General features: G+C 42.6%; 3 protein-coding genes and 1 non-coding gene across 4 annotated transcripts in view; all 4 read right to left on the bottom strand.

Moving 5' to 3' along the window:
- The window catches only part of LOC115814102 (eukaryotic translation initiation factor 4 gamma 1-like), a 12,910-nt gene extending 12,231 nt beyond the window's left edge, over positions 1–679 (bottom strand). The window contains exon 1 of the mRNA XM_030776825.1: positions 600–679. Coding sequence (XP_030632685.1) covers positions 600–679 — 80 coding nt within the window. The remainder of the gene's footprint in view (positions 1–599) is intronic.
- An 892-nt stretch (positions 680–1,571) lies between these two features.
- LOC115815767 (E3 ubiquitin/ISG15 ligase TRIM25-like) lies at positions 1,572–5,419 on the bottom strand. Its single transcript, XM_030778774.1, has 7 exons — positions 5,332–5,419; positions 4,199–4,851; positions 3,935–4,030; positions 3,276–3,509; positions 2,817–2,976; positions 2,571–2,630; positions 1,572–2,282 (listed from the first exon to the last, which is right to left on the bottom strand). The coding sequence occupies exons 2-7, from the start codon at positions 4,787–4,789 to the stop codon at positions 1,759–1,761; spliced, it is 1,665 nt and encodes a 554-aa protein (XP_030634634.1). The 5' UTR covers positions 4,790–4,851; positions 5,332–5,419; the 3' UTR covers positions 1,572–1,758.
- Positions 5,420–6,124: 705 nt separating this feature from the next.
- LOC115815769 (E3 ubiquitin/ISG15 ligase TRIM25-like) lies at positions 6,125–9,926 on the bottom strand. The gene is made up of 6 exons (XM_030778776.1): positions 9,336–9,926; positions 9,069–9,164; positions 8,618–8,851; positions 7,848–8,007; positions 7,596–7,655; positions 6,125–6,648 (listed from the first exon to the last, which is right to left on the bottom strand). Exons 1-6 carry the CDS (start codon positions 9,924–9,926, stop codon positions 6,125–6,127), a joined length of 1,665 nt encoding a protein of 554 aa, XP_030634636.1.
- A 388-nt stretch (positions 9,927–10,314) lies between these two features.
- On the bottom strand, positions 10,315–10,388 carry trnan-guu (transfer RNA asparagine (anticodon GUU)). Its single transcript has one exon. It is a non-coding gene; the product is annotated as a tRNA-Asn (tRNA).
- Between the last annotated feature and the right edge of the window lie 1,366 nt (positions 10,389–11,754).

The following is an 11,754-nucleotide window of genomic DNA, read 5'->3' as shown; positions in this document are numbered from 1 at the left end:
CAAATGTTTAACAATACCAGTATATATACTCTTCATATGACCAAATATATCTTTAGACTCATTCTGTTAATGTAAGTATCCTGACTGAACACATCTGAAAGTGAAATTTGAGGGGCTTTCCTTAAAATAATTCTTTTAGCTGTTACTTTTACACTTTGCATACTTTCCCAGTTGATACTAGGTAATTACCCCACTGTAAAATGCGCAACTGACAAAAAAGATATTTTATTAAATAGATTTTATTTTACTGATATTTTATTACCATTGCTCAAGTCACAACGGCATTAAGCTCTAAAAGACAACCTGAACGTATTCAGACAATTGGAGTTTTATGAACTGTAAAATATGTGTTTGTTTGTGGGAGGAAGCAACCCGACGCTGGTACGCGCTGAGTCAGATGATACCAGGAATGTGATAAAGTTTCACTTCCCTGGAAATCATAATCTGAAATGGGTGTGTGCATATGTGTTAGAGACTGTGATAGAGCTTTGTTCTAAATGGTATATGGCAGAGGTGTCTGTGTCACGCACTCAAGCAGTAGACTTGCTATTTAGCATATCAGCTGAGCACTGCGGCCTCTGATTGGCTGAAAAGTTCACCCAGCTGTGTCCCAGGTAATTACCAGATGAGAAGGGAGGAACGGCAGTGCTGGACTGGACTTTGGCGCCTGCAGTTTCATGTGTCTTAGATGTATTACATGGCCACGGTAAACCTTACATCATTCAAAGTAAACCTTACCAGTCTAATCATTTAGAATAAATCTTACCAGTCTGTAGTCATGTAGAGTAAACCTTACTGGTCTGTAATCATGTAGAGTAAACCTTACCAGTCTGTAGTCATGTAGAGTAAACCTTACCAGTCTAATAATTTAGAGTAAACCTTACCAGTCTGTAGTCATGTAGAGTAAACCTTACTGGTCTGTAATCATTTAGAGTAAACCTTACTGGTCTGTAATCATTTAGAGTAAACCTTACCAGTCTGTAATCATTTAGAGTAAACCTTACTACTCTGTAATCATATAGAAGCATTATGGCTTAAATATGTTCGTGCTGTGAGTATAATAATGTCCCTGAGGAAAACCTGAAAGCTGTTCATATCTTTTTCGCAGACGGATGTGAAAGTTAGTCTGAGCGTCAAATTACACCAAAGGAGGCAGGATGCAGGCACTATACTGGAACCTTTTATTTTTGAAAAAATATATATTGTGAGTTGTTTTGTTTTTCAATACCTGTAGAAAACAGTAGGTTGAGGTAAATTCACGAGCACTATGCTAAGAAAGGTCTTGTTATGCCATCATTGCCATTTTACCCACAAAGATTTCTTTTACTTTTAAATATTTGCTTCCACTGAGCTTATGGGAGATGCAAGCCACTCTGTCATAACTACGTATTTAATCTTGTTTGAAAATAATGACAATGAAAAAAGTAAAACACCACATTCAACATTAAAATGTGTCATTTAATTTTACATTCCAAATAATACATACTCAGTTCACAGTACATACCCAGCAAACCCAGTTATGTTGAATTCTGTAATGAATACCAAGCATAGTTCAGATAATTTGACCTTTAAAACAGCAAATATGCCACTCATGTTTCACTTTTCCCCTTAGTTAAAAAGAAAAGTATCCTACTATGATTCTGAGTGTTTTCTGTTTCCAAAACCCGAGTCTTTATGTGATCAAAATCGTCAAATTTACCAAGTTTATTTAATTAATCTAGAAAGCACATGTATGGCATGTGCAACTAACCACTTTCTTTAAAGATGAAGAATCTTCACCACTGATCGTTCTGCAACTCCAAACGCAGCATAAAGGGGTTCATTGAACGTGGTCTGGACTCTGTGGAGGAGGGTCATTGTGTCAGACACGCTGTAGAAGTCCAGAATTCCTTCACTATGATCCAGATACACTCCTATTCTACAGGAGCTGGGCACAGGGATTTCAGTCTCAATGCCGCTGTGTGCGAAATAATATCTGAAGGAATATCGGGATAATCTCCAGGATTTGTCGTTGTACCCCAGCCTACATTCATTACCGGACCCTTTCCTCTTCATGCTCTTGTACGCGACCGCTACGGACCAGTTATCTCCTCCGCATTCCACCTCCCAGTAGCAGCGTCCAGACAAGACCTGGCCACACAGAACGTGGTGATAGTTGTCAAATCTCTCTGGATGGTCAGGGTACGGCTGGGCCTGACCACTGTCTGCTGTGCTCTGATTCTCCTCAGACAGGTGAACGCGTTTGTGTGCTGTGTTTGGATCCAGAGTGAGTTCACAGGAATCTGATGAAAGTAGAAACACAGTGATATGTCACACATGTGTGTATGCGTGTGCATGGATTACACCGCTTCGAAAATGATACTTTGTTTTCAATTGTAACCAAATTTGAGTAACACATTTAAAAAAAAAAAAAAAAAAAAAGAGAAAAAAAAAGAGAATCCCAATTTTGGTACAGATTCACAACAAAATTTTTTTTTTTTGCTTTGTTGTTTGTCTGTATGTCTGTGTGTGTAAATGTTTAAAAGTCAAATTTAAACTACAATCGCAGTGGAATAATTTGTGTAACTTACACAATAAAATCTCCCTCCGGGTCTTGGGTTGAGGAAGCTGAATGATGCTGATGTTTGTAACTACAAAGAAAATTAAATATGATCAATTCAGCCAACATACTCTGATGTTAAACAATATCCAGTTATAGATATTACATCTTTATTGGGAGAAACATCACCCAATCAACATTTCATGCATGTGATCAACATCCGCTCTGATGAAATCACATGACACGCTAAACACGCTGAAACTCGTGTCTTTCTCACCATGTTGAGATATGACATCCGTTTCCTTCTCGCAAATCTCTTCTATTCGTTTTTTTAATTTGAAGACTGTCTTGGTCACGTTTCCAAAAGACAGCTGTGGATTGACGGTGATGTCGGGTTGATCTTCAGTTTGACGAAGATCACACAGAGGCTGGAAATTCTAAAAAACAAAAAGAGAGAGAGAGAGAGAGAGAGAAAATACAAACTAACAGACTGCCAGATGAATCTGAAGTCTTTTGTAACCAGATGTTTGCAGCGCCAGTATCTTTGCTGGGTTAAATGGGATAGAGCTGATTATGGTCTACTGAAGGGAGTAGTCTGGAAAGAGTTCCTGGACCACCATGCTCAGTCAACAGACCCTGCAATATGTCTCTCTGATGAAATAAAGACAGCTCCACATAAAATTTGCACTACTTTAATTATATTGACAGCATTTTAAAAAATATTGGGTCCTGTTACCTGTAAAAACTGGATTTTATCCTCTATTTGTGAAAGTCGTCCCAGTTCTGCGTCTCTCTGGTGCAGCTGGGAAATCTCCTGTTCCAGTCGCTCCTGGAGTCGTTCTGCTCGGGTCAGCTCCGCTTTCTCTTGAGCCCTGATCATCTCCGTCACCTCAGAGCGTTTCTTCTCGATGAGACAGATCAGCTCGGTGAAGATCTTCTCGCTCTCCTCCACTGCTGTCTGAGCAGAACGCTGTTCATGACCACACACACACACACACACACACACACACACACACATACACACACACACACACACACACACACACACATACACACACACAAACACACATACACACACACACATACACACAAACACACACACACACATACACACACACACACACACACACACACACATACACACACACACACACACACACACACACATACACACACACACACACACACATACACACACACATACACACACACACACATACACACAAACACACACATACACACATACACACACACATACACACACACACACACACACACACAGATTCTCAGTAGGGGCTTACAGTGGAATCCTGTAGTTAGACAGCGTGTACAAAAAATTGACCATTTCAGGACTGCCACTGTAGCAGTCTCCTGGTTCTCCTGGTTCATGCTCACCTTGAGAGTGTCCATAGTCTGTTTCAGCTCCTGCAGCTTCTCCTCCATCCCCATGATTTCACACTGGAGTCTCTTTTGTTGCTCCTTCAACTCCTCCTGTGGGTCATTAAAACAACCTTCATAATACAAGCTGTGTGTTGTTTTTAAATCACACAGAGAGCTACGACTTCTGATTTAATGTGATAAAGTGTTATACGCGCTTGCATGAGATTAATCTTTTCCGATGATTTAAAGAAAGATACGTATTAAAAGATGTGGCCCTACCTGTTTTTCACTCCACTTAAATTCAACCGATATCGTGTCATGGGCTTTGTGTTTATGCAACGCGCATGGATAACAGATACACTGCTGGTCGTCCTGACAGTAAACTTCTAGAAGTTTCCCGTGGTGGGGGCAGATGTTCTCCTGCAGATGTGTGGAGGCACTGACCAGTTTGTGTCTCTTGAAGGTCGGAGACTGATAGTGAGGCTGGATGTGGGATTCGCAGAACGAGGCCAGACACTGTAAGCAGGATTTGACGGCTTTCTGTTTCTCGCTCGTGCAAAAGTCACAGTCGACGTGATCGGCTGCGGAACGTCTCTGGGCGGGAGGCGCGTCCTTGAGCGTGCTCTTTTTTAACCTCTCCATCATCTGAGCGATTATCGTGTTTTTTTTCAAAGGGGGCCTCGGGCTGAAGGTTTCTCTGCACTGGGGACAGCGGCAGATGCCTCTCTGGTCGTCCTGATCCCAGTAGCCTTCGATACAGTCCATACAATAACTGTGTCCACAAGGAATAGTCACCGGATCCCTCAGTAGATCCAGACAGATCGAGCAACCGAACTGATCCAGATTCAAAGCCTCTACTGCTTCTGCCATTGGGTTAAGTTGGGATTGACACTCTGGTTAATCTGTAGTTTCATGCAATGTGGAGAATGTATCTAAAGTAGGCGGAAATTGAACAGAAAACTTCATTGTGTTTGCTCAAGAATACCTTAATGTCAATTGAAGTTAATAATTAATCACAGTTCATTTTGGTATTTAATGTTCAACACTTATCGTATTGTGTATGTCAAATATAGTTCACGTATTAATTTTTCTGAAAGTATAACAACATTACCATCAGACCTGGAGATAAACTTCGAGGTCTGAACAATCAAGCCATTTGTATTTGACACACAGGAGAGCAGTCTGTTGAAAGACTGTCTTTTTAAACAACTGCTCAGGCCTGGATGATACTATAGCACAAGGCACTCTAATTCACAAGCAGTGTGTTCTCAAATACACTAAAAGTTCGGTATAAAAAGTACATAACTTTGAAATGCAGTTAAGTAGTCAGTAAAATGTACTTTCATTTCCTCCTTCTCCACTACGAGCACAGAGACTAGTCGGTATGTTTCCCTCACCGTGGTCTGTCTTACCTTTCCTTCACACCGAATCAAAGGTGGGAATCTTTCATCATTTCAGCATTCAAATCTTCATTAGCAGTAGGAAGAAAATGTGTGTGTGTGGGGGGGGGGGGATGTGAGGAAAATGTTCGGTTATAGTTCTCTGTGAACTCTCTCTGAGTTCGGCTGCTTCCTGGATTGGTCTGTGCAAAAGGAATTTGGGAGGAGCATACACTTGTGTGTGTGTGTGTCTGTGTGTGTGTGTTTATGTGTGGGTGTGTTCGTGTGTTGGTGTGTTCGTGCGTGTGTGTGCATGTGCATGTGCGTGTGCATGTGTGTGTGTTAGTCTGTGCATGTATATGTGTGTGAGTGTGTGTGTGTGTGTGTGTGCATGTTGATCAGGTATTAAAGTCTACCCTACTTCATTAGCAGACTCTTCACTAAGTTAGGGAAACAGAATGTGAGTAGACCTAATCCAAAGAGATTTCATGTAAAGTAGGATTAGAAATGTTTCTTAACATCGTCCAGCCTTTTATGACACTGTGGTGAGCCTGGACTTTGATCAGGTATACACGACATGTTTGTTTACCCCCCCCCCCCCCCTCCCAAAAAAGATGACATCACACAGTTTCCAGCATTACACAGTTACTAACATGATCAACTGTTGTACATATTACTTTATTTTTAATCTAAACTATTCTTGATATAACAATTATTACTTTACAGCATTCTTCTTTGTGAACTTCAAGACGTTACTGGACATGAATGGTCTTTCAACACTTTGGAGTTGTTTTTTTTTTTTTTGTTTTTGTTTTTGTCGTTTTGTTCATAAGTCACAGATCTTTAGCGATGATCCATAGTTAATCCCAAATGCTGGGTAAAGGGGTTCGGTGAACGTGGTCTGGACCCTGTGGAGGAGGGTCATCGTGTCGGAGATGTCGTAGAAGGCCAGAATTCCTGCGGCGTGATCCAGATACACTCCTATTCTGGAGGAGCTGGGCGCGGGGATGTCGGTCTGCTCGTTGTTGTGCCTGAAATAGCATTTGGATGGTGAGAATGACAACCTCCAGGACTGGTTGTTATATCCGAACCTACTCTCTCCCCCTTTTCCCTTTCTCTTAATTCCTTTGTACGTCACCACGGCGGAAACCTCCGGGCCGCTGCTGTCCACCTCCCAGTAAGAGCGTCCAGAGAGCTCCTCTCTGCATAAGACGTTGGGGAAAGTTTCGAATCGTTCCGGATGATCAGGGCCCGTCTGAGCCTGGTGAAACCATTCCACCTTCCTGTTCCCCTCAGACAGATACAAGTCTCTGTGCGCCGTGTTCGGATCCAGCGTAAGCTTACGGGCATCTGATCAAGGCAAAATACAGGAACAGTACGATTCAAACAGATAGACAGACAGATAGACAGACAGATGGACGGACAGATAAACCTACAGCCGGCCATTCAGATAGACAGACAGTTGAGTGGAAAGACTGTTTATTAGGTACGCCCAGTGGGTCTATCTCTCCAGGACTTCAGGGCTTGGATTTCACAGGACGTCAGCGTCAGAAACACTCCACGGGGACCTTGGTGTCTATGCTGACATGCTCCTGTCATGCACGTACTGGAGACTGGATGCGAATACAAACCATGTCAAGTGCCCCGCTAGTGATATTTTTGTAGTATCAGTATCTGTCGTAATCTCTGTGTATATTTATGAGGCTTCCCCCTCTTGAGGCTCCTCTGAAATGTATTATGTCGCCTCCCTAAGGAGTCCTGCCCCACACGTCTAAAATCTCTGCTATAGCCCGTCTCTGACAAAGAAAAACAACCTTTTTTCATCCTGAGATGGTGCTCCGTGACACACTGAGGATGTATTGTGAGTTTGTAGCCCGCCTGTTAGCTTGGAAGGTTCTCTTTCAACCTCTCTGGTCGATAAGCTCTTTTAACATACACGACTGCTGCTGACTGAGCGTTGTGGTTTTTTTGTTGCACGACACTTCATAAACGTTAGTCTCTATCATCCACAAAACGTGGCTGTTTCCAATATAATGGAACTTGCAAGCATGACATCGACGATCATACCGCACTCAAAAACCCTTAGATCAATAGTTTGTGGCACCTCTAATATTCAGTCAGACAGTAACTAGATCCTTCAAAACCAGTCTGCACGCCTTATATGGGCATGCCATGGTCACATGACTCACTGACCGTAGGAGTGGTCTGTTTTCAGGAATAGGATGATTTACCTATTAACCTGACCACTGAGGGAATGTACACAAATCTACAGTATTTTATCATTTAGTGTAACTCACATTGCAAAAACTCCCTCCTGCTCTTGGGTTCAGGCAGCTGATCCACACTGATTTTTGTAACTATAGAGACAGAAAAAAAATAGTTAACACACCCCTATATAGAATAATGACAGGCATACATTTACACATATTTTGCCTGTTCTCCATATATGTAGCATGTTCCTAAATATTTTTCAGTCGGTGATATATTGTCTGGTTGTTCTAATGACATTTTCTGATTTACTGTGAGGGTAAAGTTGTGTAGGATCTTACTGTTCTGAGACAAGTTTTCTGTTTCCTTCTCACAGACTTCTTCTATTCTGATTTTTAATTGGAGGACTGTTTTGGTCACATTCTCAAAGCGGAGCTGTGGATTGACTTTGATGTCGAGTAGCTCCTCGGTTTGACGTACGTGAGACAAAGGCTTGAAACTCTGCAGACAGAAAGAGAAAACGAAAGGCTGAACGGTGTGGCGAGGCTCACTGATTTAACGTCCACCAAACAAAGGCAACGGACCACAGAAGGGATCGTAAGACACTGTGGATCGTGATGGTCAACCGACGAATTTTTCTGATACGTATCCGTAATGAAATAATAACAGCTCTTAAGGAGACAAACGAAACAACACATAAACAAAAACGAAAAATAAAAATCTCTGATGAGATGATAAAAAATAAATAAACAACTTCAATTCAACTGATATAGAAAAATCTGAAAAGCCTTAAAGAAAAAAATCGAGGACTTTGCTGTACAGCAGAGTTTGTTCACAGTGAGAGGCAGGCAGGGCATGGAGTCGAGAGAAAGTGTTAATGTATAATTCAAAGCTCCTTTCTGAGGCCCAGACTGGTGATTCAGACAAGACCTTTAAAAGCAGTGTTGACTGGGTAACGAGCACTGATAAGGTGACGCCAATAAAGTGTAGCCTGGAAACTTGCAGAGATTAATTAAAAATCTCACGTGAATAAAAGACACAAAAAAAGTGTAAAAAAAAAAAAAAAAAAAAAGACGTCTCATCGGTATTGCCGATGAGACTATCCTCTTGCCTGTAAAAACTGGATTTTATCCTCTATTTGTGAAAGTCGTCCCAGTTCTGCGTCCCTCTGGTTCAGCTGGGAAATCTCCTGTTCCAGTCGCTCCTGGAGTCGTTCTGCTCGGGTCAGCTCCGCTTTCTCCTGAGCCCTGATCATCTCCGTCACCTCGGAGCGTTTCTTCTCGACGAGACAGATCAGCTCGGTGAAGATCTTCTCGCTCTCCTCCACTGCTGTCTGAGCAGAACGCTGTTCATGACCACACACACACACACACACACACACACACACACAAATGTTCAACAGGACTCACTGCGTTTCTCGTTGTATGCTCCAGCCTCATTGGAGTCCTCTCTGAGGCAGTGTGTATAAGAAACGGACACCCCTAGTTAAAATGGTTTCTTCTAGAAGTGTCAATCTAGCATCATGTAATCTAGCATCTAGCATTCTCCTGGTCTGTACTCACCTTGACTGTGTCCATGGTCTGTTTCAGCTCCTGCAGCTTCTCCTCCATCTCCGTCATTCTACGCTGGAGTCTCTTTTGGTTCTCCTTCAGCTCCTCCTGGTGGTAATTATAAACCAGCCTTTCCACTCAAAATATTTGCAATCTCACCAGGAACAAACATTCCCTTTCTAACTGATTTAGCATAAAGAGGATAAAATCCTATTCACAGCTCCATGATTTCTACCAAACTGAGCTAAATGCAACTAAAGATGCCATCTGTGACCCTACCTGTTTCTCCGCCCACTTTGATTCAGCCGACACCGTGTCGTGACCTTTGTGTTCGTCCATTGTGCACAGGAAGCAGATGCACTGCTGGTCATCTTTACAGTAAACCTCCAGAAGTTTATCATGATGGGGACAGATGCTCTCTTGCAAGTCTGTAGAGGCATTGACCAGTTTGTGTCTCTTGAAGGTCGGAGACTGATAGTGAGGCTGGATGTGGGATTCGCAGAACGAGGCCAAACACTGTAAGCAGGATTTGATGGCTTTCTGTTTCTCGCTCGTGCAAAAGTCGCACTCAATGCGATTGGACATGGAATTGCTCCTAAAAAGAGGAACATCCCTGTGTCTGGTCTGTGTTAATTTCTCCATAATCTCGGCAATAATCGTGTTTTTCTTCAAAGGGGGTCTTGACCTGAAGATTTCTCTGCACTGAGGACAGCAGTAAGGTTTTCTCTGATTGTCTTGATCCCAGTAGCTCTTGATGCAGCCCATGCAATAACTGTGTCCACAGGGAATCGTCACTGGATCCCTCAGCGGATCCAAACAGATCGAACAGCTGAACTGATCCAGATCCAGTACGTCTTCTGTTCCTGCCATTTGAGGTCGAATTTCTGATCTTCAGATTGTATCTTCTGTCGGTGTGGAGAAAGTATCCGAGCTAAGCTGAAATTCAAGGTGAACACACAATCAGGTTGTATACTGCTTCACAAAGATTTGAGCATGTTAGTTATTGGAGTATGTCTACATAACAATGGCCGTTTTGATCCAGCCCAGAGTGAAACTGATGGCCCCATTAAGTGTGGTTAATTTGGTCACAATGAATTATCCTGCTTGGACCACCGCTAGCATGCCAAGCAATTAGTGCACTATCAGTATAACGTCACTAAGACATACAGTTACGATTACATTTATTTGTTCATCTTTTATCCAAAGCGACCTCCAGGAGAGGCAGAATATAAACCAAGCGTGTAAGAAGGCAGTGTTTCGTCCCTGGGTGGGCTCGAACCACCAACCTTTCGGTTAACAGCCGAACGCGCTGACCGATTGCGCCACAGAGACATTCTGTAAGGTAGTGGTTCTTAGCTCAAGTCCTCAGGGCCCCACTGTCCAGCACGTCTTCATTTTAACTCAGGACCAACACACTTGATTCCACCGATCAGTTCATCCTCAAGCCCTTGATTCGTTCAATTAACTGTGACAATGAAGAGTTAAAACAAAGACCTGCGGGACGGTGGGCCCTCAGGACTGGAGTTGAGAACCGCTGCTGTAAGGAGCATGATCAGCCAGCCCGCGTTCGCCGGCAAGTCAAAGGAAAATGCAAGTCGCTCGCTGACTACAGAGCGTTCTTGCCTTGTTGTGACATCGTGCCAAGTCGCATTCGAAAAAGGAACATATTACACGATGTAAACCCATACCCCAAAGTCCAGACCCTAAGGTAGGTTGCCTCTATACCAGGGGTGGGCAAATCCAGTCCTGGAGGGCCGGTGTCCTGCCGGTTTTTGTTTTCACCTCTTAGCTACCTGTTGATTTTCACTTTGAAAACAGGTGTGCATGCTCTTCAGCCAATCAGAGACTGTATTTAGTTGGTCGACAAGAAAAACAGAAAGACCATGGCCCTCCAGGACCGGATTTGCCCACCCCTGCTCTATACACTACAGTACAGAACTGGACCTATACAGTACTCTAGTACTCTCTGGCACACTGGTGTACGTGTTGCATATATTATTGGGTGTGATGGGAGCACACAGGTTGGTGTGGTTCATACAGACTTTACTCACACCCATGTGACATGTCATAACTCATCAGAACAGAGTATTTGCCAAATGGTTTCCATTATACTTTTACTGCTATGTCGTGTTTTATGTTATACAGTTATAAATCCATTGTGGTGTGACATATAATTAAATCAAACCATGTTAGTGTTACCATGTTGTGTATGTCAAATATAATTTCACCCATCTGATATATATAGTTGTTTGTGTTGATGGTGTAATAATATTCACACCAAAGACACGTCACTTCAAGATCTCAGCCATCAAATCGGACGCATTGGAGAGCACTGTGAGCCCTCATGGATTATCTTTGAAACAAAACGCTAATCCTATGCTGAACGGAACTGTGCTTGTAAATTACAGCTGCTCGCAATAATGTCGTAGAAATGCAATCATTTCAATTGTACCAAAAAATACATTTCAAATATAGCTAGGCATTCAGTAACAATGTACTTTTTTTCCTTTTTTTTTCTTTCCCCTCTCTCTCCCCCAAGAGAAAAGCTCAGAGAGGAAGCGGTTAGCGGAGAAATACCTGAGATTGTGTCCTATCGCTGTTCACTCTGTTCTGTCTTACCTCTCCTCTCTCTCAGTCATCAAATCTTGGGATCCTCCAGGATTTCAATATTCATATATTCATCCCCAGAAGAAAGAAC

Source organism: Chanos chanos, chromosome 6 (assembly GCF_902362185.1).
Source record: "Chanos chanos chromosome 6, fChaCha1.1, whole genome shotgun sequence".
Taxonomy (NCBI): Eukaryota; Metazoa; Chordata; class Actinopteri; order Gonorynchiformes; family Chanidae; genus Chanos; species Chanos chanos.
This window is presented reverse-complemented; position numbering and strand designations above follow the sequence as displayed.